At 41.4% G+C, this 24,918-nt stretch overlaps 1 protein-coding gene across 2 annotated transcripts in view; it reads right to left on the reverse strand.

Annotated features, from left to right (window-relative positions):
* Window positions 1-249: 249 nt before the first annotated feature.
* Window positions 250-24,918, reverse strand: part of MCM9 (minichromosome maintenance 9 homologous recombination repair factor) — a 91,581-nt gene continuing 66,912 nt past the window's right edge. The window contains exons 8-12 of one of the 2 annotated variants that reach the window (XM_034990400.1): window positions 9,584-9,786; window positions 8,778-8,981; window positions 7,672-7,754; window positions 6,815-6,960; window positions 250-2,799 (exon numbers count right to left, since the gene is read on the reverse strand). In XM_034990400.1, coding sequence (XP_034846291.1) covers window positions 1,332-2,799; window positions 6,815-6,960; window positions 7,672-7,754; window positions 8,778-8,981; window positions 9,584-9,786 — 2,104 coding nt within the window. In that variant the 3' untranslated portion in view covers window positions 250-1,331. The remainder of the gene's footprint in view (window positions 2,800-6,814; window positions 6,961-7,671; window positions 7,755-8,777; window positions 8,982-9,583; window positions 9,787-24,918) is intronic. The other variant, XM_034990399.1, reaches the window with a different exon arrangement.

A 24,918-nucleotide genomic window follows, 5' to 3' on the forward strand; every position in this document is an offset into this window, starting at 1 on the left:
TTTTTTGGTATGAATGTAATGAAGCAATCCTTAAATGAAGTATTTATAGTTTTGGGTATCCTTCACATCTAAAAGTGCCTCAGACAATGAAAGCCTCTATTAATTATTATTTTAAAAATTCATAATTCAGGGGCGCCTGGGTGGCTCGGTTGTTAAGGTCTGCCTTCGGCTCAGGTCATGATCCCAGGGTCCTGGGATCGAGCCCCGCATTGGGCTCCCTGCTCGGCAGGAAGCCTGCTTCTCCCTCTCCCACTTCCCCTGCTTGTGTTCCCTCTCTCATCGTCTCTCTCCATCAAAATAAATTTAAAAAATCTTAAAAAAAAATTCATATTTCAAAAGAGAAAGTCTGTAATTATGGAATCCTAACAGCCCCTGCTAGAATCCAAAGGAGGAAGTGATTTTAAAAGGACTTAAGACAAAGCTTGAGTTGTCTATTTCTACCAAACAGTCATCATTTGCTTGGTTTTGAAGGACAAATGAATCATAACTTAGTAGGAATCACATTTCCATATTAACCACTTGGGTAGATGCCATGATATATGATTGAGATTACTGCACATTCTCCTTCTAACTACAGGCTTTAAGTTGTGTTAAGGGTAGGTCTCCCAAAGGAACAAAGAATCTGAAGCACAACATGTTAGCTCAAGCAAATGGAAAACTCAAAAGGTCAATACCTCCGAAAGCTACAGTTTGACCAGCTGCCAGATCCTTAGGAATACCACGGACTGTAAGGATGCCTCTCAAAGAAGGAAAAGCATTAGTCACATCTAATCTGACAAATGAGAATAAACACAGAGATAATATTAGAAAAATCACATGATTTTGGCAAATAATAAATATTCACACTTCGCACATCTTGGGTGAAGGAAAAAAATAGGAAAAAAAAAAACCAACAGAAAAGAGTTCATCTAACTTGTTAGCTTTATGAGGGCTACCTTCCTGGCATTTGCTCCTGAGTGAATGGGAGAAGCAATCTTAGGAAGACCCAACCCCCAATTAAAAAAAAGAGAGAAAGAGAGAGAGGGAACAAAACCAACTAAAAAACGAAACCAAAACAAACAGAAACATCTTGGGAATACAAGTATTCCATCTGCAAAATTAAGCACAATGTCAATTACTTCAAATGCTGTATCACACTGCCCGGCATTGATTATACAACTTCGCAAGTCATGAAGATAAACCTGAAATTATAACACCTGTCGGGAGAGCTGGTATTCAGAATGGTACTCAATATGGCCAATAGTTCTGTACACATACGGACACATGTCGATATCCCGAAGGTGCTGTGTGGAGCTGGGGAGGCTGAAATGTGACTAGAAAGCTTTTCATGATTATGGCTTTTTTCTCATTTCTTCATCCCAATCAAAATCTAATGCTTCGTCATCTAGTTCTGATAAAGTAAAGAGAGAGTTTTTGGAAAGAAGCAATCTCTCAGTGGACCCCTCCAGCTGAAAAGTTTTCCTTTTCCTGCCAAGCACTATAGCTGTGGCCCCGGGAGGAAGGCTGGGGCCTCTCGCCCCCCGGTTCTCACTTTCAGGAGGAGGAGGGGATTCTGATTTGGATTCAGAGGGGGAAGTAAAGGAGAAGTTGGCCAATTTGGCTAATGTGCAAGCATGAACCTTGCTGCTCTTATTATTGCATGAGACCTCTTCCTTTCTGTCTCTTTGACAAGTAAGAGGAGAATGCCCAGTCTGGTTCCCAAGCTCAAATTCAGGCTGGGTAACTCTTCCTTCAGGGCCGTGTTTGCTCTTCTCTCTTGATCTGTCTTCCTCCGGTGCCTGCTGGGACACTTCCTTTGCCTTACCCTGTGGCTGATTTGAGTTTCTGCTTCCTGAGGTAGAAGCCAACTTTTGTGGCCCCTTCCCAGGCAGAGCTGCTTCTCTTCTTGCTCTCTGGTGAGTTCTGGGACTTGGAACTGCTCCTTCAGTTGTGCCAGGAGACACAGCACTGTGGTCTTCAGGGGAGTGGGTCAGTTTTGACTTCTGTTTGAAAGTAAATTTTGCCAGTTTGGCCAGGGGGGGACCTGGACTCTCAACACTTTCAAGCTCAGGCTCTTCCATCTGAGCAAGGGATTTTTGTCTCTTTCTTTTGGGAGTTTCCAGTGTTCCTTCAGGGCCAGGGGCAGGACTGGACCGAGGCTGAGGAGGGCCTGTGGGCTGTAAAGGCACCGTGGTGGGGCTCCCGCACAGCTCCTGCACACTGGCCTTGCGCAGCTGGTGCAGCTTCCTGGGGACGTGATGAGTCAGTACTGAGTCCGGTTCACCAGCAGATCCTGCTACTTCAGAAACGATTGCTGCCCTTTTTGCCTCTTTCCCTTCAACATGGTCTGGCCTCGATGGAGCTTCTGTCTCTCCTGGTGCTGGACGTTGTCCAGTTTCCAATTTGCTCCTTTGGCCTGGCTCACCCTTTACCTTACCCTGAGATTTGTTCTTGAAGTTTTGCAAAGCCATTTTCCCCCCAGTTGTTTTGGGAAATACAGGCACAGTGTTTTGAGGTTCAAGCTGATGAGTTGCTATGGAGTCAAACCAGCCCAAACTGTCATCTTTGCTATTTTTGTGCTCAGTGGAATATTTTCTATTTGTTGGTCTATTAGGCCCCCCATGGGATAGGGGATCAGGAAGTGGGCTTCCCTTGGGACTGCATCCAGGAGAGGAGGTCAGCATGCTACAGTTCACTTCCTGCTGTGCTGACCAGATTCTGGACTTTGATGCTTCTCCTGGGTCATTTTTGGAGGATCCTGGGTTAGTCTCTGCCTCCACTGCCTGTGGCTGGGATTGGTGCACACTCTGATTCTGTAACCTGTAGCAGAGATAAGTAAGGAAAATGTATTGAGAGAAGAGAATTTGCGTTAACCTTTCCATTTCTTTAGTCTCTGAGATGCCATCTAAAGGGCTTGAGTCCAACATAATTCCAAGTTAATGCCAAATATAGTCTCTTAGAGCAGCAGGAGGAAATTATCCTTTTTCATCAGTATAGGATTTAAGTGCTCTGATAATTATTTTAAAATTTAGTGAAACAAAGGAAATGAAGTAGCAGGTCTGTCTACTTTTTAAGCTCTCCCTACAAGTCCATTCAAGTTATTTAAGACTGTTTGAAGGTCAGTGTAAAATACTCATTCTTATCTCTCCAGTTAAATGTTCTGCTACAAGACAGGCTTGTCACTATTTGCATGGTGGCCAGTTGCTGATCCAGTGGTTGTTTCATAGCCGGTTTGCAGATCAGAAACAAAGTGGAAGAACAGAAATTATGATCTCTTCACATCTCTTGACCTGAGTACTGAATGTTAGTGCACCTACAAGTCCCCTTCCTTGGGAGTAGAGACCATGATTCCCGCCACTGTGGCTCATACTGCCCCTGGTGTGCTGTGCACGCGCCCTCCAGGCAACTGGGACATCTTTCCTGCAAAGCTCAGCCCCCGCTTCAACATGTGCTCTGGGCAGCTACTCTCTATCAAGCTGACACAGAGGTGAAACCTACTGACCTCCTGGAATGAAGGATCTGATCAGTGATAATCATTTTTAATCTTGGGCATATTAGAAACTGAAATAATTCCAGAGGACCAATTTGTAACAGAGATGGTAGTTTCTCAAAAGGAGGTCCTTCAGAAAGCCCTTCCTAACAACTCAGAAATGGCTTCTCAGTATAAGGGGCAACATGACCCCGCTTCCATGTGTTAAATTTGAAAAGGAATTAAACCAAAAAGCGGATGAGTAAATTACTCTAAGTCATGTGTAATCATAGAAAAAGGCGTAGAAGACATTAAATTTAAATGCATTTTAAATTTAAATATATTTAAATACATTAAAATGTTAATGGTAGGCCTTTCTGGGAAATAAGATTATATGCGATTTTTGCTTTCTTAATTTATTACTGTTACTTTCCAAAATACTCTATAAAGAACATGTATTACCTCTTATGATCAGGAAAAAAACCCGCAAAAAATTATTGTAAGAATACTGGGTTATATTCACTCACTGTCGATTTGGACACATTAATACAGCAAAATCCATATTCATTGTAGTCATAACCAAACAACAAGAAAAAAGAAATAGCTTTCAAAATTACTACTATCTGATATACATCAAATTGAGGTTAAGGATATTCATAATTGTTAAAGCTCCTTAAAAATGTTCTAAAAGATAGGGAATTTTAAAGGGGTAGAATAATTTAGCCCTACCATTTTAGTCTAATTCTGACTTTGGCAATTAAATTCTCCCCGGCATAAAATGTCGGCAGTTTTACTATACGTTCCTAAAACATAGCTTCTTTGCATTCTGTTTTCAGGTGGATACAATGGCCACCATTTGAGGCTGGCTGTCACTAGTAAGCATTTTCCAGAATAAAAGTGTGATAAAAATACAAATAGCTGTATTACTCATATTTGACCCCCTGAAGGGATAGAGAACTCTTTCCTAAGGGGATAAACCCATATGCTACTTGGGCTTTTCTCACATGGTAAGATTGGCTTTAGGTGTGTCTTGGAGGTCATTCACTTTCATTTGCAATGCACCTGGTTTTATAGCTTTGAGAATCAACACCCAGAACATGCCCCTGCATTTCAAAGACGTCTATACCAGAAGAAAAGAATATTTTAAGATAGAATCCTTTTTTTAGATCATTATCTATTCTTTTTTTTCTTCTTCTTTCCCTCCAGAAGGGTCATTTTGAATTTGGTAAGTCCAACTGCTATTTTTCTATCACATAACACCGATTCTGAGCTTCGTATTTCTTTCCTTCCTGAATCCAGCATATGACAGCTTTTGGTAGTCCACATGACCAGTTTCTGGTCAGTCAAAATGAGCAGCTTCTCCAAAAGCCAAGCCAGACCTAGGGCAGGCCTGAAAAGGATCTGCTACATCAAACCATAAAAGAACCAAAGGAATAGCTTTCATCTCAACACCATGCTCTGGATCATTAAAAAGCCAGGAGACCAAAAGGAAAGGGGGTTGATTTTATACAAAGGGCAAGATTACTGCAGGCTGGCACCTGGGTATTAGCAACACAAAGCCAGTCCCCACACTCCCCCAGAAGGCTGTGCTGGCGTTTTAGGAGTTTGAGAGAGAATGCTACTGGATGAAGGCAGTGACTGAAAGGAGAAAAGCCAAGAAAAGAATTCTCAAGGTTTTACTTATTCAGTCAACAGCCCCCCTGCAGTCCCCAAATTCTCCTTCAGCAGCTGCTCTGCTTCCACATGTCTCCATTCACCAGCCCCCAGCTTGGAGGTCAACGCCAACAGCCAGACTCAGGGCAGTCACTGAGCCACTTGCATTGATCACGAAGAGACCCAGATGGATATCCCTGCCATTGCTCACTCACGTTTCACAGGTATACACTCAAAGTCTAGCTTTTTAGAAGCTCATGTATGCAGGGAGCATGCAAACATTAAAGTGGGTGCAAAAATTCTTTAGGTAAGGCACGTGACACATTCCTTCCCATGTGTCCATATTTTAACAAAACTTAGAAAGCGGAGTTTTGAAACATTGTTTTTGTCATTCTTGCGTTGTTACCCTGTGCGATGAGAAATAGATTTTCTTCTTTAACAAAATACATCGTTCTCCCTAGGGATTTTTTTTTTTTAGTCTGTTAAATATGTAAAATTTTAAAAGTCATGACTTTGGGCATGTAGGGAAGGAAAATGATGATGCTGAAGGGAGGGTCAGAGCTGTTGCCTTTCCCAGGTGAAAGTCAGTACTAGTTATCTCTACTTCCCTAACTTTCCCCACATGCTAGCTTTGGCTAGCCTGGGCCTCAGTCTTCTGCGATTTTCTTTCACCAGGGTTATATAAAGATCAAATATTTATTATGCTTGGAGAAAAGCTTAAAAACATTAAGAATAAAATTAAAATATTAATAAACACTAAGATTCTTTATGTAAACTCCCTTGTGCATGTCCTTTCCTGGCAAGGAAAAATGATAAAGCCAAATTATTAAAATATTTTGTGTCTGGGTCTCGCTTGGGGTAGATCACTTTCCTGGAGTCCAACTTCTTCTTTCTTAACAGCATTCCCAGGCACCTCTCTGAATAGCACTGCTCTACTTCTCTTGAGCCAAAGAAAAGAAGAGAAGAAGTAATGGCAGTAAACAGAATGAAGCCCATTTACCAAGATTTCTTGATTCCATGGAAACTGTGTGTCTTCAGTGTAAACTGTGAGTAGCCAAATTTGGTGTTTCTCATGTAATTGGGAACCAGTGGTATAAATTCAGTAAATTAATATATAGTTTGGTATACATAGGAAAGGACCAGCCAGTGTTCTCTATGAGGCTCACCAAACCAGCAAGCCAAGGAAATGTAGCTATGGAAGGTGGTCTCCAAAGATGGCAGCCATCAATTCCCCCGTTCCTGTATGTCTATGTCACCCCTCCCATCAAGAGGTGGTGTCTATTTCCCCCTACCTTGCATGAGGCCTGATCTTGTATAAAATGTGGCGGAAATGATGTTGTACCAGTTCTGGCCCAGTTCATAAGAGGCCTGGCAGCTTCCATTTTTGTTCTGTTGGAGCCTTAAGCTACTGCCTTATAGTAGAGAGAGCCCAGCCAACACTAAGTGGAATGGAGATAGCATTCTCACTGAGCCCTCCTGAATTTCTGACTCTCAGAAAAGTGAGCACTAAAACGGTGGTGGCGGTGGTGTTTTTTTTGTTTGTTTTTTAAGCCACTGAGCTTTTCGGTAGTTGATTATACAGCAATAGATAACTGAGACAATCCCCCACAGATAGTACAGACAGATTTTCCACTCAGTTTCCACTTTCTTTGTTTCACTAAATGTCCAACAAGGATTTTCCATTATAAGCCTTTCTTGGATTTCTTTTCTCACCTTTCAAGTCTTCTTAGCTCTTCACTCAAGAGGTTGTGCAGCTCTAGCTTTTCCAGAATAAGTTCGCACTGCCTCTGGTACTGCTTCAGAGGGTTTTCAGGAAAGGAAGTGTGGAGCGCATTCACCCCTCCCAGCAGTGCACCACCCTGAAGGGGCGAGAAAATGGAAATATAGCAGGGGGAATCCCCAGGTCAACCTGCATCGAGGAAGCACCCACTAGAGACCACTGCTACCAGATCAGCCCTCTCCACCCCCATCTTGGTATCAGAATCACCTGGGGGCCTTTTCCAAATTTCAGCAGTTCTCTCCCCCAATTCCTGGTAGCAAGCATTGCTCCAGGAAGCACACTGCCCTAGTGGGGCCATGAGCACCCCTCAGATGTGCTGAGTGAGACCCCTACTGTACACCAGTGGGCAAAAGCGATGCTACGGATGCAAAGGCTATTTCCATGACGAGTTTTTCCTCTTCTTTTAAATGGTTTCCTTTGGATCTATTTCCTTTGGATCTATATCTAGAATACAATCATTTTTATAACTTCTGATACGCTGTAGACTGTCTTTTCTTTCTTTCTTTTTTTGTCTTTTCTTTTTTTACATGCTTATAATTAGCGTTCAAATATTAGGTGCTAGGGGCACCTGGGTGGCTCAGTCGTTAAGCATCTGCCTTCGGCTCAGATCATGATCTCAGGGTCCTGCGATCGAGCCCCGCATTGGGCTCCCTGCTCCTTGGGAGCCTGCTTCTCCCTCTCCCACTCCCCCTGCTTGTGTTCCCTCTCTCGCTGTGTCTCTGTCAAATAAATAAATAAAATCTTTAAAAAAAACCCCAAAAAACAAATATTAGGTGCTGAACGCTCTCACCTGCATCGAGGATTCCATTACTGACACGGCTGTAACAGCGTCTTCCAGAGTCACAGTGTCACGAAACATCAGGCGGGCATGAGCTACGAAGATTAGGAAGACAGAAACGTCTTTAATGAGTATTTGAAGTGATATATGTAATACTTTATCTGACTCCCCCGAAAAAGTATATTTAATGAATGAGCTACTAATCACAAATTCATTTTACTAAAACAAGCACAAAAGTCTCATTTCAACTAGCTTTAAAGTTGGGTCTAATAAATAAAATAATGGGCCTAATCTTGCACAGCCCATGGCACTTCTGGGCATTTATATGAAAAAGTACTCTGGGCTCCAAAAAGAAAGGGGTTAGAGAAGCATATCTCTAATATTCAACACCTTTTAATCCTCATTCTCTTGTCTCTTATAGAAATACACAATATCAAACTGATTTCTCATCTCTGGGCTTTTCAAAACTACCAAACTCATCAGCTTGCATTTGGGGTACTTCTTGTCTTAATTTTAGCTATAAATCCTTGACAAAGTAAAGTGCATTGGTTTTATAGAACTTTTTATTAAGCATATATTCTGTCATCGTATGATACATTCAGTTCATGTGGAACTTTTTTTTAAGAGTTATTTTAACAAAAGCTAAGTGTAAAAGTCACTCTTAGGAAAAAAGTCTTGAGATGCATGTTAGTTGTAGGTATGCACGTTAAGTCTCATGCCTTTGGGATGGGCTAGTTTCCTCTGTTAGTGGTGGGGTATGAATAGCAATTAGAAAAAAAACAGAGATGCTATACAGGAAACACCTCTAAACAAGAAAGTGTTCAACCCCAAGTGCTAACAGACTGCCATTGAGAAACAAACATTAGTAAATAAGACTTTCTAAATGAATGATGTCTCTAAGATTCCACTTTCTTAATGATGCTACATTCTACTCAATACCCATAATCTGTCCCCAGAAGAACAGAGGTTTCATAGCTCAGAGCCTTTACTTTTTAAGCGACTATGAGCACCTTAGAGTAGAGAGTCTTCTTACTCATCTTTGAATCCATGATGCCAAGCTCCATGCCTTACACATATTGGGCACCCAATAGAAGTATTATTTGTTGAATGAAATAAACCTTCTGCTAATCGGATCAAGCTTTCCAACAGGCGGATGGTGGTCCGGGCAGCGTTCCGGGAGTCACTCTGCCTCTGCATCTGGTAGTACCGGAGAAGGACTTGATTACCCACATCGGACAGCGTGGGCTGTAGATTCCTAATCAGGCAGAAGTAGGTTTTCATCTTTTCCATGCTCCAGAGCTTCTTTGATTTGCTTGGGTAACCTGTATATATTAGGTACTAGGTCAGTAATTTCTAGGAACAGACAAACATCTGCTTTAAGGGTTTTGATAAAGTTCTTACACTCATTTTTAAAAAGATAACTTTCAGGTTTGTGGGCAGTGAAACCTAGATGACTCTGCATAGCATATAGTTCAAGAATAAGTAGCCTTAAGATCTAAGCTCAATAAAGGTAAACTTCCTACAGGGGCTAAAATTATCCATAATAATTCTGGTCTGTCCTATTGTAATACACAGTATTTGAGTAAATCTAACTTAAAGAGAAACTTACATTTACAGATTTCTGTTTCATAATTCAGTCCAGTTTTCTTTGCGTGCAAGAGATGAGTGATAATTCTATATCATACGGTTGCCCCCTTTCATCACAAAGAACATATTCACTGGCTGTAACACCCTCGGTAGGCCCTTTCCCTCCTGCTCGTTATTCTGGGTGCACTAAATGGCTCCTCGGACAGCCTTCTGTGCAGGCATCTCTATGCCGCTTAGGTAGGGCGCCTTGGGTATTTACTTCATTTTCTTCAAAGAGAATTTCATTTGGTTATGTCTACTTTTTCTTGGTCAACTTGAATGATTTATCTCCACGTACCTTTGTTTTCTAAGATGAAGGAGGAAATTATACGATCCCAGTCTTCATTCTTGGTATCAAGCAAAACCAGGATCAGATCAAATCGACTTAAGAGAGGGCTACCGAGGGCGATGTTCACAGACACGGACTCATGGGGGTCATACTGGCCTTTGGGGTTAGTTGCTGCCAGGATGGTGGTCCTTGTGTTCAGCTTGCACACGAGGCTATTAAAAGAAAGGGTACAATTCACTGACTGTTGAGATTAAAATAAAAAGCAAAATTAAACTTGTTAATAAAAGGGGCTGCTCTTGTACCCTGAAAATCTAGAGAGACTTGTGTGAAGAAGGATGTGGAATGATACAGGGACATATCACAAACATCAAGTTTGAAGGAAGTACACTTACAGTAACCTATCCTGAAGGGAAGTTACTACTGAATAAACACTTCTTATGCCCCTACTATGAGCAGACCCTTCTGCTGGGTGTTAAGAGGTATACGAAATTAACTAAACATGGATTCTGCTCTTAAGGAGCTTGAAATCTATGAGCTATAATGGTAAGAGAGGGAAGACTATGGTAAGTTCTAGAAGGATAAAGTTCCCAAGGTAAGTAAAGATGATGTATATTCATTTATGTGGATGGAAGAGATGATTAGAGAAACATTACCAAGTAGCTTTTGAACTGGACCCTTCATAACATCTGGACTTTTTTTAAGTGGAGGTAGATAAGTGTGTGTATATATACACACCTACATACAAATATACATACATATATGCACACACACATGTTTGTTGAGAGTGAAGATGAGGGGCAGGGGTAAGGGTGACTTTGGAGAATGGTAAGTGGTTGAAGCAAAAACTTCCTGTGTGCTCGCTTCTTTTGATTTTTCTAAAAGTGAAAGAAACAAGAGTCAGAGAGAAGGGGGGGAGGGAGGGAGAGAAACAAAGGAAGGAAAAGAGGGGGAGAGGGGGAAAGGAAATCAGGAAAAATAAGGACTGATTAGCATCACGTCTTTTGTTTGTTTTGAATATAGTGGAGACACAATGTTACATTAGTTTCAGGTGTATAACTTAAGTGATTTGACAAGTTTATACATTCTACTATGTTCACCACAAGTGTAGCTATTATCTGTTCCATTACATCGCTACTACAATATCACTATGCTCCTTATACTCTGCTTTTTATTCCCGTGACTTACTCATCCCAAAACTGAACTCATTCCCTCTCCCTTTCACCTATTTTGCTCCAACTCCCATCCCCCTTCCCTTTGGCAATCATTAGTTTGTTCTTTGTAGTTATAGTTCTGATTCTGCTTTATTTTCTTTAGATTTCATTTATGAGTGGACTTATATAAGGTATTTGTCTTTCTCAGTCTGACTTATTTCACTCAGCATAATATCCTCTAGGTCCATCCATGTTGTCTCAAATGGCATGATCTCATCCTTTTTTACGGCTGAGTAATATTTGTGTGTGTGTGTGTGTGTGTACATACACATCATATTTTCCTTATCTATTTGTCTATTGATGGACACTTAGGTTGCTTCCATGTCTTAGCTGTTGTAAATAATGCTTCAATAAACATAAGAGTGCATATATCTTTTTGAGTTAGTGTTTTTGTTTTCCAATAGCGGAATTATTGGACCATATGGTGTTTCTATTTTTAATTTTTTGAGGAACCTCCATACTGCTTTCCACAATGGCTATACAATTTACATTCCCACCAACAGTGCAGGAGGGTTCCTTTTTCTCCACAACCTCACTAACATTTGTTGTTTCTTATCTTTTTTATTTTAGCCATTCTAGCAGGTGATATCTCATTGTTTTGATTTGCATTTCCGTGATGATTAGTGACGCTGAGCATCTTTTTATGTGTCTGTTGGCCATCAGTATGTCTTCTTTGGAAAAATGTCTATTCAGGGCCAGAAAATCCTAAAGAATCCACCAAAAAAGTACTAGAATAAACAAATTCAGTAAAGTGGCAAGATACAAAATTAGTACCAAGAAATCTGTAGCTTTTCCATACACTAACAATGAAACTGCAGAAAGAGAAATTAAAAAAAAAAAACCATTTACAGCTGCACCAAAAAGAATAAAATACGTAGAAATAAGCTTAACCAAAGAGGTGAAAGACCTATACTCTGAAAACTATAAAACACTGATGAAAGAAATTGAAGGTGACACAAACAAATGGAAAGATTTTTCATGCTCATGGGTTGGAAGAACAAATACTCCTAAAATGTCTACACTACCCAAAGTAATCTATAAATTCAATGCGATCTCTATCAAAATACCAACATTATTTTTCACAGAACTAGAACAAATAACAAAATTTGTATGGACTCAGAGAAGACCCCAAATAGTCAAAACAATCCTGAGAAAGAACAAAGATGGAGGTATCACAATTTTAGATTTCAAGATATATTACAAAGCTGTAGTAATCGAAACAATATGGTACTGGCACAAAAACAGACACATAGATCAATGGAACAGCATAGACTCCAGAAACAAACTCACGAATTACATGGTCAGTTCATCTATGAGAAAGGAGGCAAGAATACACAATGGGGAAAAGACAGTTTTTTCAATAAATGGTGCTTTGAACTGGACAAGACTGAAACTGGACTACTTTCTAATACCATGCACAAAAATAAAATGGATTAAGGACCTAAACATGAGACCTGAAACCATAAAAATCCTAGAAGAGAACATGGGCAGTAATTTCTCTAACATCAACCATAGCAACACTTTTCTTTTTCTTCTTTTTTTTTTAAAGATTTTATTTATTTATTTGAGAGGGAGAGAATGAGAGAGAGCACATGAGAGGGGGGAGGGTCAGAGGGAGAAGCAGACTCCCTGCCGAGCAGGGAGCCCGATGCGGGACTTGATCCAGGGACTCCAGGATCATGACCTGAGCCAAAGGCAGTCGCTTAACCAACTGAGCCACCCAGGCGCCCAACACTTTTCTTTTTCTTTCGTTCTTTTTCTTCCTTCCTTCCTTTCTTAAATAGATTTTATTTATTTGAAAGAGAGAGTGTGTGTGTGCTTGTACAAGCAGGGAGGATGGGCAGAGGGGGAGGGAGAGGGACAAGCAGATTCCACATTGAGCCCCTAAAGCGGGGCTCAATCTCAGGACCCTGAGATCATGACCTGAGTTGAAACCAAGTCAGACGCCTAACCGACTGAGCCTCCCATATAGCAACATTTTTCTAGATAAGTCTCCTAAAACAAGAGAAATGAAAGCAAAAATAAACTATTGGGAATACATCAAAATAAAAAGCTTTTTTTACAGCAAAGGCAACCTTCAAGAAAACAAAAGACAACTTACTGAATGGGAGGAGATGTTTGTAAATGATAAATCCGGAAAGGGTTAATATCCAAAATATATAAAGAACTTACACAACTCAGCACCAAAGAAACCAAACAATCCAATTAAAAAATGGGGGGGGGGGGGGGGGGCGCCTGGGTGGCTCAGTTGGTTAAGCGACTGCCTTCGGCTCAGGTCATGATCCTGGAGTCCCGGGATCGAGTCCCACATCGGGCTCCCTGCTCGGCGGGGAGTCTGCTTCTCCCTCTGATCCTCCCCTCTCTCATGCTCTCTGTCTCATTCTCTCTCTCAAATAAATAAATAAAATCTTTAAAAAAAAAAAAATGGGCAGAGGACCTGAATGGTTATTTTTCCAAAGAAAATATACAGATAGCCAACAGATATGAAAAGCATCACGTTTTTTTTTTTTAATTTTTTTTTTTAAGATTTTATTTATTTATTTGAGATAGAGAGAGACTGAGAGAGTGCACGAGAGGGGGTAGGGTCAGAGGGAGAAGCAGACTCCCCACTGAGCAGGGAGTCTGATGCGGGACTCGATCCCGGGACTCCAGGATCATGACCTGAGCCGAAGGCAGTCGCTTAACCAACTGAGCCACCCAGGCGTCCCAAGCATCACGTTTTTGAAGAGCAACAGTGAAGGGCACACTGAGGAGGTCTGGGCGCCGTGGGCCAATTATATGGGGAAAATTGTGGCCAGGACCCATGGAGGAGATGGGGCAATGGTATGGGGAGAGGCACACAAGTCCTGAAGGAGCAGTGGCACCGTGGGTATGGTTATGCCATAACTTAGATACTGTTTTTAAACTTATTAATGATGGGCAAGTCCCTAAAATAACATGGCATATTCATTAACAATAATAAATGTAGATTCTTTTCTCTCTGCAAATTTGTATGCTCTCCATTCAATGGCCGTTCTTAGTTATAGTGGCATGTCTGCCTCTCAGCAGTCACAGCCCGGTGACATCAGCAAACATGTGCTACATTTGTTAATGTCTATTTCCAGTTGGCTCTAGTGATCAGCCCATGCCCTAAGACTGAAAAAGTTTGAGAATCTTTATTTGTGGTAAATGGCACAAGAAGACACTCATCAAAGAAAGACAAACAAGGCACCAATCCCCCCTTTAAAACCAAATCTCCTTTAAAAAAATTACTGAAAGGGAAAAATTCTGAACAGACGGTCTACATCTTATAATGTATGGGCCAAAATGGCTTTATAAAGGCAGTTGTTTAGAACTTGGAATCCAGTTTGCCAAAAAGAATGTAGTAGATTGCTCCTAACTAATCCCACTAAACACATTTAATCCATACTGAAGTGAGGCTGCTTGCATTTATCATGGAAAAGGAATATTGCTGGAATACCGGCAAGGGAACAAAATACAACTGCATACAAAGTGATTTTTTTTAAAAATTATTTTCAATGTGAGGTAAAATTGACTGTTCATCCTCTCTCTGATCAACAAATAAGCCATTTCCTGTTTGCAAAGGACTGGACAGATTTCAAGAAGGTATACAGTGGTCCCTGCCTTCAGTCAGTTTACAATAGAACTGCTGGAGGATGGGGAGGTTCTACGCAGCGCCTGCCAAGCAACGGATGATGGCATCCATGTCAGCATTAGCATTGGCAAAGAGACATTCCACGGAGACTCCTGGGTATCTACAAGGTATATAATCTTACAGCTATCCATGATATGAGAAGGAAAATAAACAAGCAACCACAGAAAGAAGGTGGTGAATTATTCCTAATTGGGACAAAATGAAATGAATAAGCTTAAGGAAGGGGGCCAAGGACAATTTATATGTGAAGAAAAGGGCTGCCTGATAAGCAGTTAGTGGAAATGTGAGCAATGAAAAATTGGGGAGTGGTCATCTGAAAGAAGGGAAGGTGGTACACGTGCCTAGTGGTTGCAGATCTGTGATACAAACGAACACTACTGCATTAGAAGCTGAATGGGGCTTTAGAAAACGCAGATACACACACACAATCGAATCCTAAGTACTTTGTGCATAGTGGTGGCTCACTGAATAACTCCTTAATGAACTCACCAATTAGTGTAAGGTAACGGTCATTTTTCCAACCCAGTAGGACCTCCGCTTTCTTCCATAACAATAATAACGGTAACTACTGTACCTGTAATAGCAAGATTTGTGCTAGGCTTCATGTATACATACTTTCCCTAAGAGGCACAATCACCTGAAAGGTAGATAACGTATCACCAACTTGGAAATATGGAAAGTAGAAGTTGAAAGATGTTAGTAACTCCCTGACAGGTGACAGAGCAGCAGAGCTGCCATTCAAACCCAGACCAGCCAGCTCCACAACCAGTGCTCTTTTACCTGCAGACTGCCCCCTCCCCCCCGATGGTGTACCACCTGAAACAGTTCCTGTGGGCACAGAGAACCCTCCTGATGCTTTAGGTATTCACTGACTTGCCTTATCTTTTTCCTGCTTGATTTGATCCTCCTTGAGGGGCTGTGACTTACTGTTGTCCTCACATGCCTGTCACATATTAAATGCTCATAAACATTCACTAAGTACACGAAAAATTAAAAAACAAAGCTTTACCTAGTTCAGTATTTCTAAAATCCAGTGCCATTCTATACTTACAGGTTTCAACAGCCATAAAGTAATCATGCTAACATGTATATTTTTCTACATTAACTTCAAGGAATGAAAACATTCCAGTTTCTGGAAAAGCCACCTGTTTAAAAATTCAGTTAATTAACATATAGTGTATTATTAGTTTCAGAGGTAGAGTTTAGTGATTCATCAGTTGCATATAACACCAGTGCTCATTACATCAGGTGCCCTCCTTAAAGTCCACCACCCAGTTACCCTATCTTCCCACCCCCTCCCCCCAGCAACCCTGTTTATTTCCTATGACTAAGAGTCTCTTACGGTTTGTCTCCCCCTCTGATTTTGATTTATTTTATTTTTCCCTCCCTTCCCCTATGGTCCTCTGTTTTGTTTCTTAAATTCCATGTATGAGTGAAATCATACGATAATTTTTCTATTTTTAGTCTACATGTTTATACTTTCCTAAAAACACAGTAGTAACTTTTCTAAACATTGTAAAGTTAGGTTACATAAATTATTTTCACTATTACAGGCTCTCCGGAAAGTGCTTTCGTTTTTGCAATGCTCTCCCAGTATTCTCGGTACATCCTTTACGAGGTGATCCCCATCTCCACTCATGGCTTTAATCACCGCTGATACATTGGTACCCCTAAACTCAGTTCTCGCTTGTGACAGTGGCTGCTATGTGTTCACCAAACTTTGTTTCCCTTTCACCCTAGGAGCAGAGCCAGACCGTGTTTCCCATCTCTTTTATGGGGGTCAAGTAGGACTGCAGTGAATAAGTGTTGCCAATGGAATGGGGGTGGAGGAACATGCCATTTCCGGGGGTTCCCTAAAAGCCTTCCTGTGCAACCCTCCTTGTTCTCTCTCTCTCTTTGCCAGGATAGACAAGGATAAGGCCATGGAGTCAGAGAGCTACCTGAAGGAGGAAGCCTGGGTCCTGGATGATTGTGTAGAGCAGAGCATCCCACCTTCAACCCACATTAGACTGTGGCGTGAAGCAAGAAAAACTCCCTTTGGCAACATCCTGCAGGAAAGAGATGAGCATAGGAAAGAACTGACCAGTTCTCAAGCAGGAATGAAAGACAATAGACAGCTCAGAACTGTGAAGTTTTAAAAGGCTGTAAAAAAACACAACTGCTTCTAGACCCCAGAGAGTAACAGCAAGACTGAAAAGGCTTTGAACAACAGAGCCCTGTTGTAAATTTTCTCAGTTGTACAAAATGACCCAGGGTAAGTAAGGTGAAGCCTTCAGTTTTAGATGGCCTGAAGGCAGCCACCACTAGGATGAATAAAAGAGGAATGTTCACAGCAATACTATTCACAATGGCCAAGAGGTGGGAGCAACACAAGTGTCCATGGATGGATGAATACATAAATAAAATGTGATACACACACACATGCACACAATGAAATATTATTCAGCTTTAAAAAGAAAGGAAGTTCTATTTACTACAACAGGGATTAACCTAGAGGACATTAGTATACTAAGGGAAATAAGTCAGTCACAAAAGATAAATATGGAATGATTACACTTACATGGGATTTCTAGAGTAGTCAAATTCATAGCAACAGAAAGTAAAATGGTGATTTCCAGGGACTGGGGAGAGGGGAAAATGGGGAGTTGTGGTTTAATGGGTATAGAGTTTCAGTTCTGCAAGATGAAAATAGTTCTGAAGATTAGTTGTACAACAATGTGAATATGAATATACTTAACACACTGAACAGTACATTAGTACAGTAATTAGAAATAATTAGGGTGGTAAATTTCATGTTATGTATTTTTTTAACCACAATAAAAAAAAATGGAAGCTTTTATGGACTGAATGTTTGTGATTCCCCCAAATCCACATGTTGAAGTCCTAACCCCCAATGTGATACTGAGTTGGGGCCTTAGGGAGGGTCGTGCCCCCATAATGGGATAAATGTCCTTGTGGGAAGTGGAGGAGAGACCAGAGCTCTCTCTCTGTGTCTCTCTCTACACACACACACACACACACACACACAGAGCAAGGAAAAACCATGTGAGCACTGGGAGAAGGCAGCTGTTTCCCAGCCAGGAAGAGGGTTCTCACTAGGAACCGAATCTGCCAGCACTTTGACCTTGAACTTCCAGCTTCCAGAACTGTGAGAAATAAATGTCTGCTGTTGAAGCCCCCCAGTCGATGGTATTTTGTTACAGCAGCCCACACTAAGACAAAGGCAAAGAAGAAAACAAAAACCCAACAAACCAGGCTCGAGGAATATGTGAAGAAAAGAACTCTGGATCCTGGCACATGCAACTGATGGGAAGCAAAGAGAGGAGAGGCCTGTTTCCAGGGGATCTGCGCTGCCCAAGAAACCACCACCTCACTCTAAAGAAAGCCTCCATTGCTTTCAAGTTGTAAAACAACCTGGGGCAAAGAGGACACCAGAAGTACAAGCAAAAAAAGACAGAACAGATAAAATGGACTTCATCAAAATTAAAAACTTTGTGCTTCAAAGAATGCCATCAAGGAAGGGAAAAAACCCACAGAATGCAATTATTTGCATATCATATATCTGTGAAAGGACTTATATCCAGTACATACAAATAACTCCTAAAAGTCAACAATAAAAGAACAAATAATCCAGTTCAAAAATGGGCAAAGGATTCGAATAGATGTTTCTCCAATGAAGATACACAAATGGCCAATAAGCAGGTGAAAAGATGCTCAGTAATTCAGTCATTAGGGAAATGCGAATCAAGACCACAGGTGAGATACTACTTTAGACACCAGGACTGTTATAATCACAAAGACAACAAGTGTTGGCAAGGATGTAGAGAAATGGGAACCTTCTTACACAGCTCGAGGGACTGTAAACTGGTACAGGGGTGTTGGAAAACAGTTTGTGGTTCCTTAACAAGTTAAATATAGTTCCCATATGAGCCAGCAATCTCTCCTATTATATACCCGAGAGCAATGAAAATATATATCCACACAAAATTTGGATGTGAATCTTCTTAGTAACATTATTTATAATAGCCAAAAAGTGTAAATAGCCCAAAGTTCCATCAACTGATAAATGGATAAACAAACTGTGGTATAGTCATATAATGGAGTACTATTTGGCCATGAAAAGGAACAAACTACTGGTCCATGCAACAACTTGGATGAACCTTGGCAACATTATGCCAATGTTCTTCAGGACCAGTCCTGAAAGCTAAAAAGCTCTAGAATGGAAGGGGCCAGGGCCCCTGAGTGATTTCATGGGCTAGAACAACTCCTCTCCCCACACAGATGAGCAAGACACAACCTAGACTGCGTTAAGCCACTGTCTGCTCCAGCAGTGAGCCTGCCCTGAGTGATACAGAACGAATCTCTCTAATGAGCACCAGATCCTTTGGCTGCGGCAAAAACCACTCCAATGTTTGAGCGGTCTCCTCACCAAAAGAATCAGGCCAAACAACAGCCTGCAATGCAACAGTCACATGTTTCTAGATCATCCAACATTTTTAGTATAGGGCTCTCAATTAAAAAAAAAAAAAACTTGGGGCGCCTGGGTGGCTCAGTCGGTTAAGCGACTGCCTTCGGCTCAGGTCATGACCCCAGGGTCCTGGGATCGAGTCCCACATCGGGCTCCCTGCTCCGCGGGAAGCCTGCTTCTCCCTCTCCTACTCCCCCTGCTTGTGTTCCCTCTCTCGCTGTGTCTCTCACTGTCAAATAAATAAATAAAATCTTTAAAAAAATAAAAAATAAAAAATAAACAACTTAGCACCCTAAAAATGGGGTTAAAAGCCTCACAAAAATGTACAAAATAAAAATATGTTAACGATAGTCTCACAATCCTTTACATACATATTTGGTAATCTTCAATGTTAGGTATACACACCCTCTCCTGCTTTTCCATAAGGTTGATAAAGTTAACAAATTGCCTTTTACTCTAGATTGATTCAATGAAGGGTAACAAAGTCACAAGCCAGGACGGGAGTCAAAGTACTGCTCATATAGAGCATCTAGAAAGAACACAAACTCTCAAAGCACATGATGTGAACCATTTTCACATCCTGGGGGCAACTTGGAGGCCTCCAAGGGACACCTCTTGACTTGCCCCAGAGCCTCCTCAGTCCCCTAGGAGTCAGAGCGCTCTCAGCGGGCTTGGGTAGACGGACTTGTTCCCACCTCTCCCTGTCTCCCCGCCTTAACCTGAGGCTGACCTGAGGAGGATGCCTTCAGAAATGTGGCTTCACAAGGTCTGGAGGAAGAGGCAGACAGGTTGCCTGGTGTGTAGAGCAATCTTACCTGGGAGCAGGCGTTCCTAAGCCTGGCTCATCAGTGAGAACCAAGGTGGGTTTTAATAATATAGACTCCCAGGTCCCATCACTGAGAGTCTGATGCGCAGGCTGGGCGTGGCCTAGAAAACTGAGATCAGCTGAGTGGACTGCTGCTGTGGCTCTTCTATGACTGGTGGAATCGCACATACAATAAATGTCTACTTGTCGGTCTCGCTACAAAGTTTTGAGCATCTGGAGGACAGAGGCTTTGTCTTTTCATCTTTGTGGTGTGAGTAGCTAGCAGAGAGCATGACGTTGCTTAGTGCTCCAGATACGTTTATTGAGCAAAACAATAAATTGCTATCATGCTTGTTTTTAAAATTTAGACTGAGGAACAGCACCAAATATATAATTGCGATATCAGATTTTTTCCTACAATGGTCCTTAGCAAATAGCAAAGGAATCCTCTATTACTCAGGAGTCTACTGACACCCTGCCCTGGAATTCTAACTCTGTGCAGTGTGCGCAAAGGGACACATTAAAAACAAAATAAAACAAAACAAAACAGACAAAAAACCTCAGAAATTCCCTGCAACCTTGGAGGTCAGCCAGATATTCTGATTCAGTGGTTCATACTGATATCCTTAAAGGATATTATAATTCAGATAAAAAAATTCCTTCACAAAGCAATCAGACTTTATTCACTTGAAACATGAGAGAAAGAGAAAAAGCAAAAGCAGACACATTTAAGAATTCCTAGATATGATGTTGTAAGGTATCAAACATCTTAAAGAAAAACTTGAAGTGTTCTCAGAAAAAAAGGGCCCAGAACATCTGGATGATGATGGCTTTTGCATTGCTGGCTAAATGAAGAAGTCTTTGAACTGAGGAGTGAGGAGTAGGTAAGGTCTTTTAAGGGTAAAATTCAGATATCTTTATTTTACTTTGGTAGAATACATGATTAAGTATTCCCTTTTCACACTTAACCCTTCTAATCTGCTTGCTAATTAACAACTTGATATGCTTTATGTCTCTAGAGACATTTTCTCAAGAGCCCTGCATTTGGCAAATAACTGTATACTTCGCATCAGGAAGATTAACAGGCTTCTAATTAGGGAGAGAATGAACTAAAGATTCTGAAAACTGTTAGCCAAAAAATTAGATGAGCTACTGTTGGAGGCAGATCCAACTCTTTCATAAATTGTAGAGTGACACACAGATTAAGTGCCATGAAAAATGAACATGAGGGGTGCCTGGGTGGCTCAGTCATTAAGCGTCTGCCTTTGGCTCAGGTCATGATCTCAGGGTCCTGGGATCGAGCCCCGCATCGGGCTCCCTCTCCCTCTGCCTCTGCCTGCCGCTCTCCCCTGCTTGTGCTCTGTCTCTCCCTTTCTCAAATAAATAAAATCTTAAAAAAAAAAAAAAAAAAGGAAAACGAACATGAGCCACAGGGGAACTTGAAGATGTTTCCGTTGTTCCCATGACCAAGCAAATGATACAAGCACACGGTGCACCAAAGGCACACCTGACAGCCATCCCAAGAGCAAAGCCAGTATGTGCTATTCTTGCACTGTTTTCTAAGCGACATTATGTCAAAGGACAATTCCTTCAGCTGGAGGAAAAATATCACATAATTGGTGTAGATGTGATCTGGGGACAAACTGTAAAAACTACCACAGAGCTTGACCACGCATGATAAAGTAGTGTCTTTATAAACCCCACCACCCTTTTTATCTAGCTCTTTGAGACCCACTGAGCTCAAGACTCTCCTCATCCAGACGCATCTCCTATTTAGATGGAGTCACCAGGCTGTCTGTCTAAACTATTGCTCCCCAGCACTGACAAGCCTCCCAGCAGGGACAACTGTTGTAGGACTTGTTCTTCAGTGTATTCCTTAAGTGATTCTTTTGTCCTCAGTGCACAGAAGTCCCGGACAGGCCGGCCACTGGAATGTCCGTCAAGCCTAGCACTCCACAGTCCCTTCTTTGAGAACTGCCATGCGTGAACGGCGGGCTAGGCCCGAGGTTGGAGACTGACTAAGGCCAGCCCCTCCCCAAGCCACCTGGAGGCCTTGGAGCTGCTGCTACATGAATCTACTAGGGACAATCTCAGTGGCCCTCTTTTGAGGGTATCTGGAATGGACACAAGGGGGAGAACTGAACTACTAAAGAGAGCTGAACAAGTCTGAGAGACCCACAAATACACACACGCAGAAACAGTCACAGCAAAGTATCTGAGTCACAAGAATGGGACAGCAGGAATGGCTGCTATTTTAGATCTACTTTGCACAAACTCCCATTCCCCAAATTATGTTCCAGTCACCAAAAGAAGCAGCTTCTGTTTTTCTGGTCCTCAGTTTCCACATTTGTAAAAAGGGGGTTATAATGATAGCAGTCTGATATAGAACTATTGTGAGAAAGAAATGGGTTCTTATGTGTACAATACTTAGAAAAGAGCCTGGCACCTAGTAAGTACTAGATAAATACAGATATCCCTTATTATCCAAACTCCTGCTTTCTGAAAATAGGAATTTGAATATAGTAAGATAAATTTTCTGATAAATTCCTTGCTACCCAAATTCAGGAACAAAATAGATTTGGCTACAGATACTTGTATTACTTATTATAGTTAAGCACCTCAACACGTGCCAGATACCATGCTGTGTGATTTACATGTAAACCAACCTTCTTTTTCTATTTTATTGAATTCTATTTGACATGTAACATTATATAAACTCAAGGTATACAACATACTGATTTGATACTCTTATATATTGTAATATGTTGCCATTGTAGTGAAAATTAGCACTTCCATCATGTTATGTGATTACCATTTCTTTTTTATACTGAGAGTGATTAAGATCTAGTCTCAGGGCGCCTGGTGACTCAGTCGGTTAAGCCTCTGACTCTTGGTTTTGGCTCAGGTCATGATCTCAGGGTTGTGAGATCGAGCCCCACGTCGGGCTCTGCACTCAGTGCAGAGTCTGCTTAAAGCTCTCCCTCTCCCTCCGCTCCCCACCCCCCCGCAAAAAAATAAATAAATCTTAAAAAAAAGAGATCTAGTCTCTTAGCAAGTTCGATGATTATAATATAATATTGTTGTTTATATTCACCATACTGTGCATTAGATCTCCAGGACTAGTCTACCAGTTGCAAGTTTATACCCTTAAAAAACATCTTTCCTTCTCCCCCAACCTCCAGGCCCTGATAACCACTATTTTACTGCTTTTATGAGTTTGATTTTTTATAATGGTATATATAAGTGATATCATACCGTATTTGCCTTTCTGTCTGACTTATTTTACTTAGCATAATGTCCTCAAGGTCCATCCTTGTCATAAATGGCAGATTTCCTTTTTTCTCATGGCTCAATGTATTCCATTATATATACACATACCACATCTGCTTTATCCATTCATCTGTTGGTAGGCACTTGGGTTGTTTCCATATCTTGGCTATTGTGAAGAATGCTGCAGTAAACATGGGAATGCAGGATATCTCCTTGATAACCTGTTTTCATTTCTTCTAGAAATTGGATTGCCAGAAATTGGATTGCTGGATCATGTAGTTCTTTTTTAATTTTTTTTTTTTTAAGATTTTATTTATTTGACAGAGAGAGAGAGATAGCGAGAGCAGGAATACTAGCAAGGGAAGTGGGAGAGGGAGAAGCAGGCTTCCTGCAGGGAGCCTGATGCGGGGCCTGATCCTAGGACCTGAGCCGAAGGCAGACACTTAATAAGTGAGCCACCTAGGCACCCCTCTTTTTTAATTTTTTGAGGACCCTCCATACTATTTTCCATAGTGGTTGCACCAATAATACATTCCTACCAACAGTGTACAAGGGTTTCCTTTTCTCCACATCTTTTCCAGCACTTGTTTTCTCATCTTCTTGATGATAACCATTCTAACAGGTATGAGATGATATCTCATTGTGGCTTTGATTTGCATTTCCCCGATGGTTAGTGATGTTGAGTGCCTTTCCATGTACCTGTTGGCCATTTGTATGTCTTCTTTGGAAAAACGTCTACTTAGTTCTCTGCCCATTTTTTAATCCAATTGTTTGTTGTATGAGTTCTGCATATATTTTGATTATTAACCCTTTATCCAATATATGGTCGGCAAATATTTTCTCCCACTCTGTGGGATGCCTTTTGAAGACGCTGCTGCAGCAGGACATGTTTTACATGATTGAGCTGGATATAGGCATGCAGTCCCAGACCAAGTAGAGGCACATGTTCCTCTTTGAGCACACTGTCACCTTTAGCAAACTACTCTGGAAGGGGTCCTTCACCCTGGACTGCAAGGAAAATCATGATGAATTACTTGGTCCCGGATGAGAACGTGGACAGTGACCCCAGCAAGTCTGCACTCATGAACAGAGAGACTTCTGAGCAGATCATTCTGCAAGCCACCAACACTGAAATCCAGCAAGCCTGGGCACAGGACACTCATCAAGTCTTAGAAACACGGTGAGACTCCTTAAATGCTGCCACCGGACCTCATTCATCAAATAGTACTATGTGCTGAAAGGGAATGACATCTGTGTGAACCAAGGTGAGGCGGTCCCGTCCTCATTGTCAACAAGTAGAACATGTGCCTGATGTTGTCAGCCTACCAGCAACCATCCCCCCACAGCGGAGGACTGGGTCCTGGCGTCCCTCACCAAAGCCAGGGTGGCAGCAAAAAAACAGTGACAAGAGCAGTAAATAAGTGCCTCACTGGCTTCTCGAGGAGTGTGTGGATTTAGAAAACTGAAAAACCACCCAAAAATATGAACACATGGTAGGGAATTACTGCGGCTTCTTCTCAATGGTGCCACTGGAACCGATGTTTTGAACGCTGGAACCACATGAAGCATGTCATCCAGCTTGGACCTTTCCAATTTTTGTTGTTGTTGTTGGTGGTGGTGGTTTTCCTTTTTACTTATAATTTTCTGTTCATTTTTTTTTCTCTTTTTCCCCCTAGGTTTTCATTAAGAAACTTCCTGAAGCCCTAGGTGATGCAAAGGCCTGCCTTCTGTTGCTCCATGTGCCCACAGGAATCACTGGACTGGACTTCTATTTTTCTTGTAGTAGTTACTCACATATATATACCTGAAGGTGTTTTTTTCCCCCCTTCAAAACAAGGAGTTTAGACATCAACTAAAGAAGAAGTAAAATGAATTGTACAGCTTTAAGCATCAGCACGAGCATTTATATAGGAGAATTACAGTTAGTACTAACTA

Source organism: Mirounga leonina, unplaced genomic scaffold (assembly GCF_011800145.1).
Source record: "Mirounga leonina isolate KUSES-001 unplaced genomic scaffold, KU_Mleo_1.0 Mir_53, whole genome shotgun sequence".
In the NCBI taxonomy this organism is placed as follows: Eukaryota; Metazoa; Chordata; class Mammalia; order Carnivora; family Phocidae; genus Mirounga; species Mirounga leonina.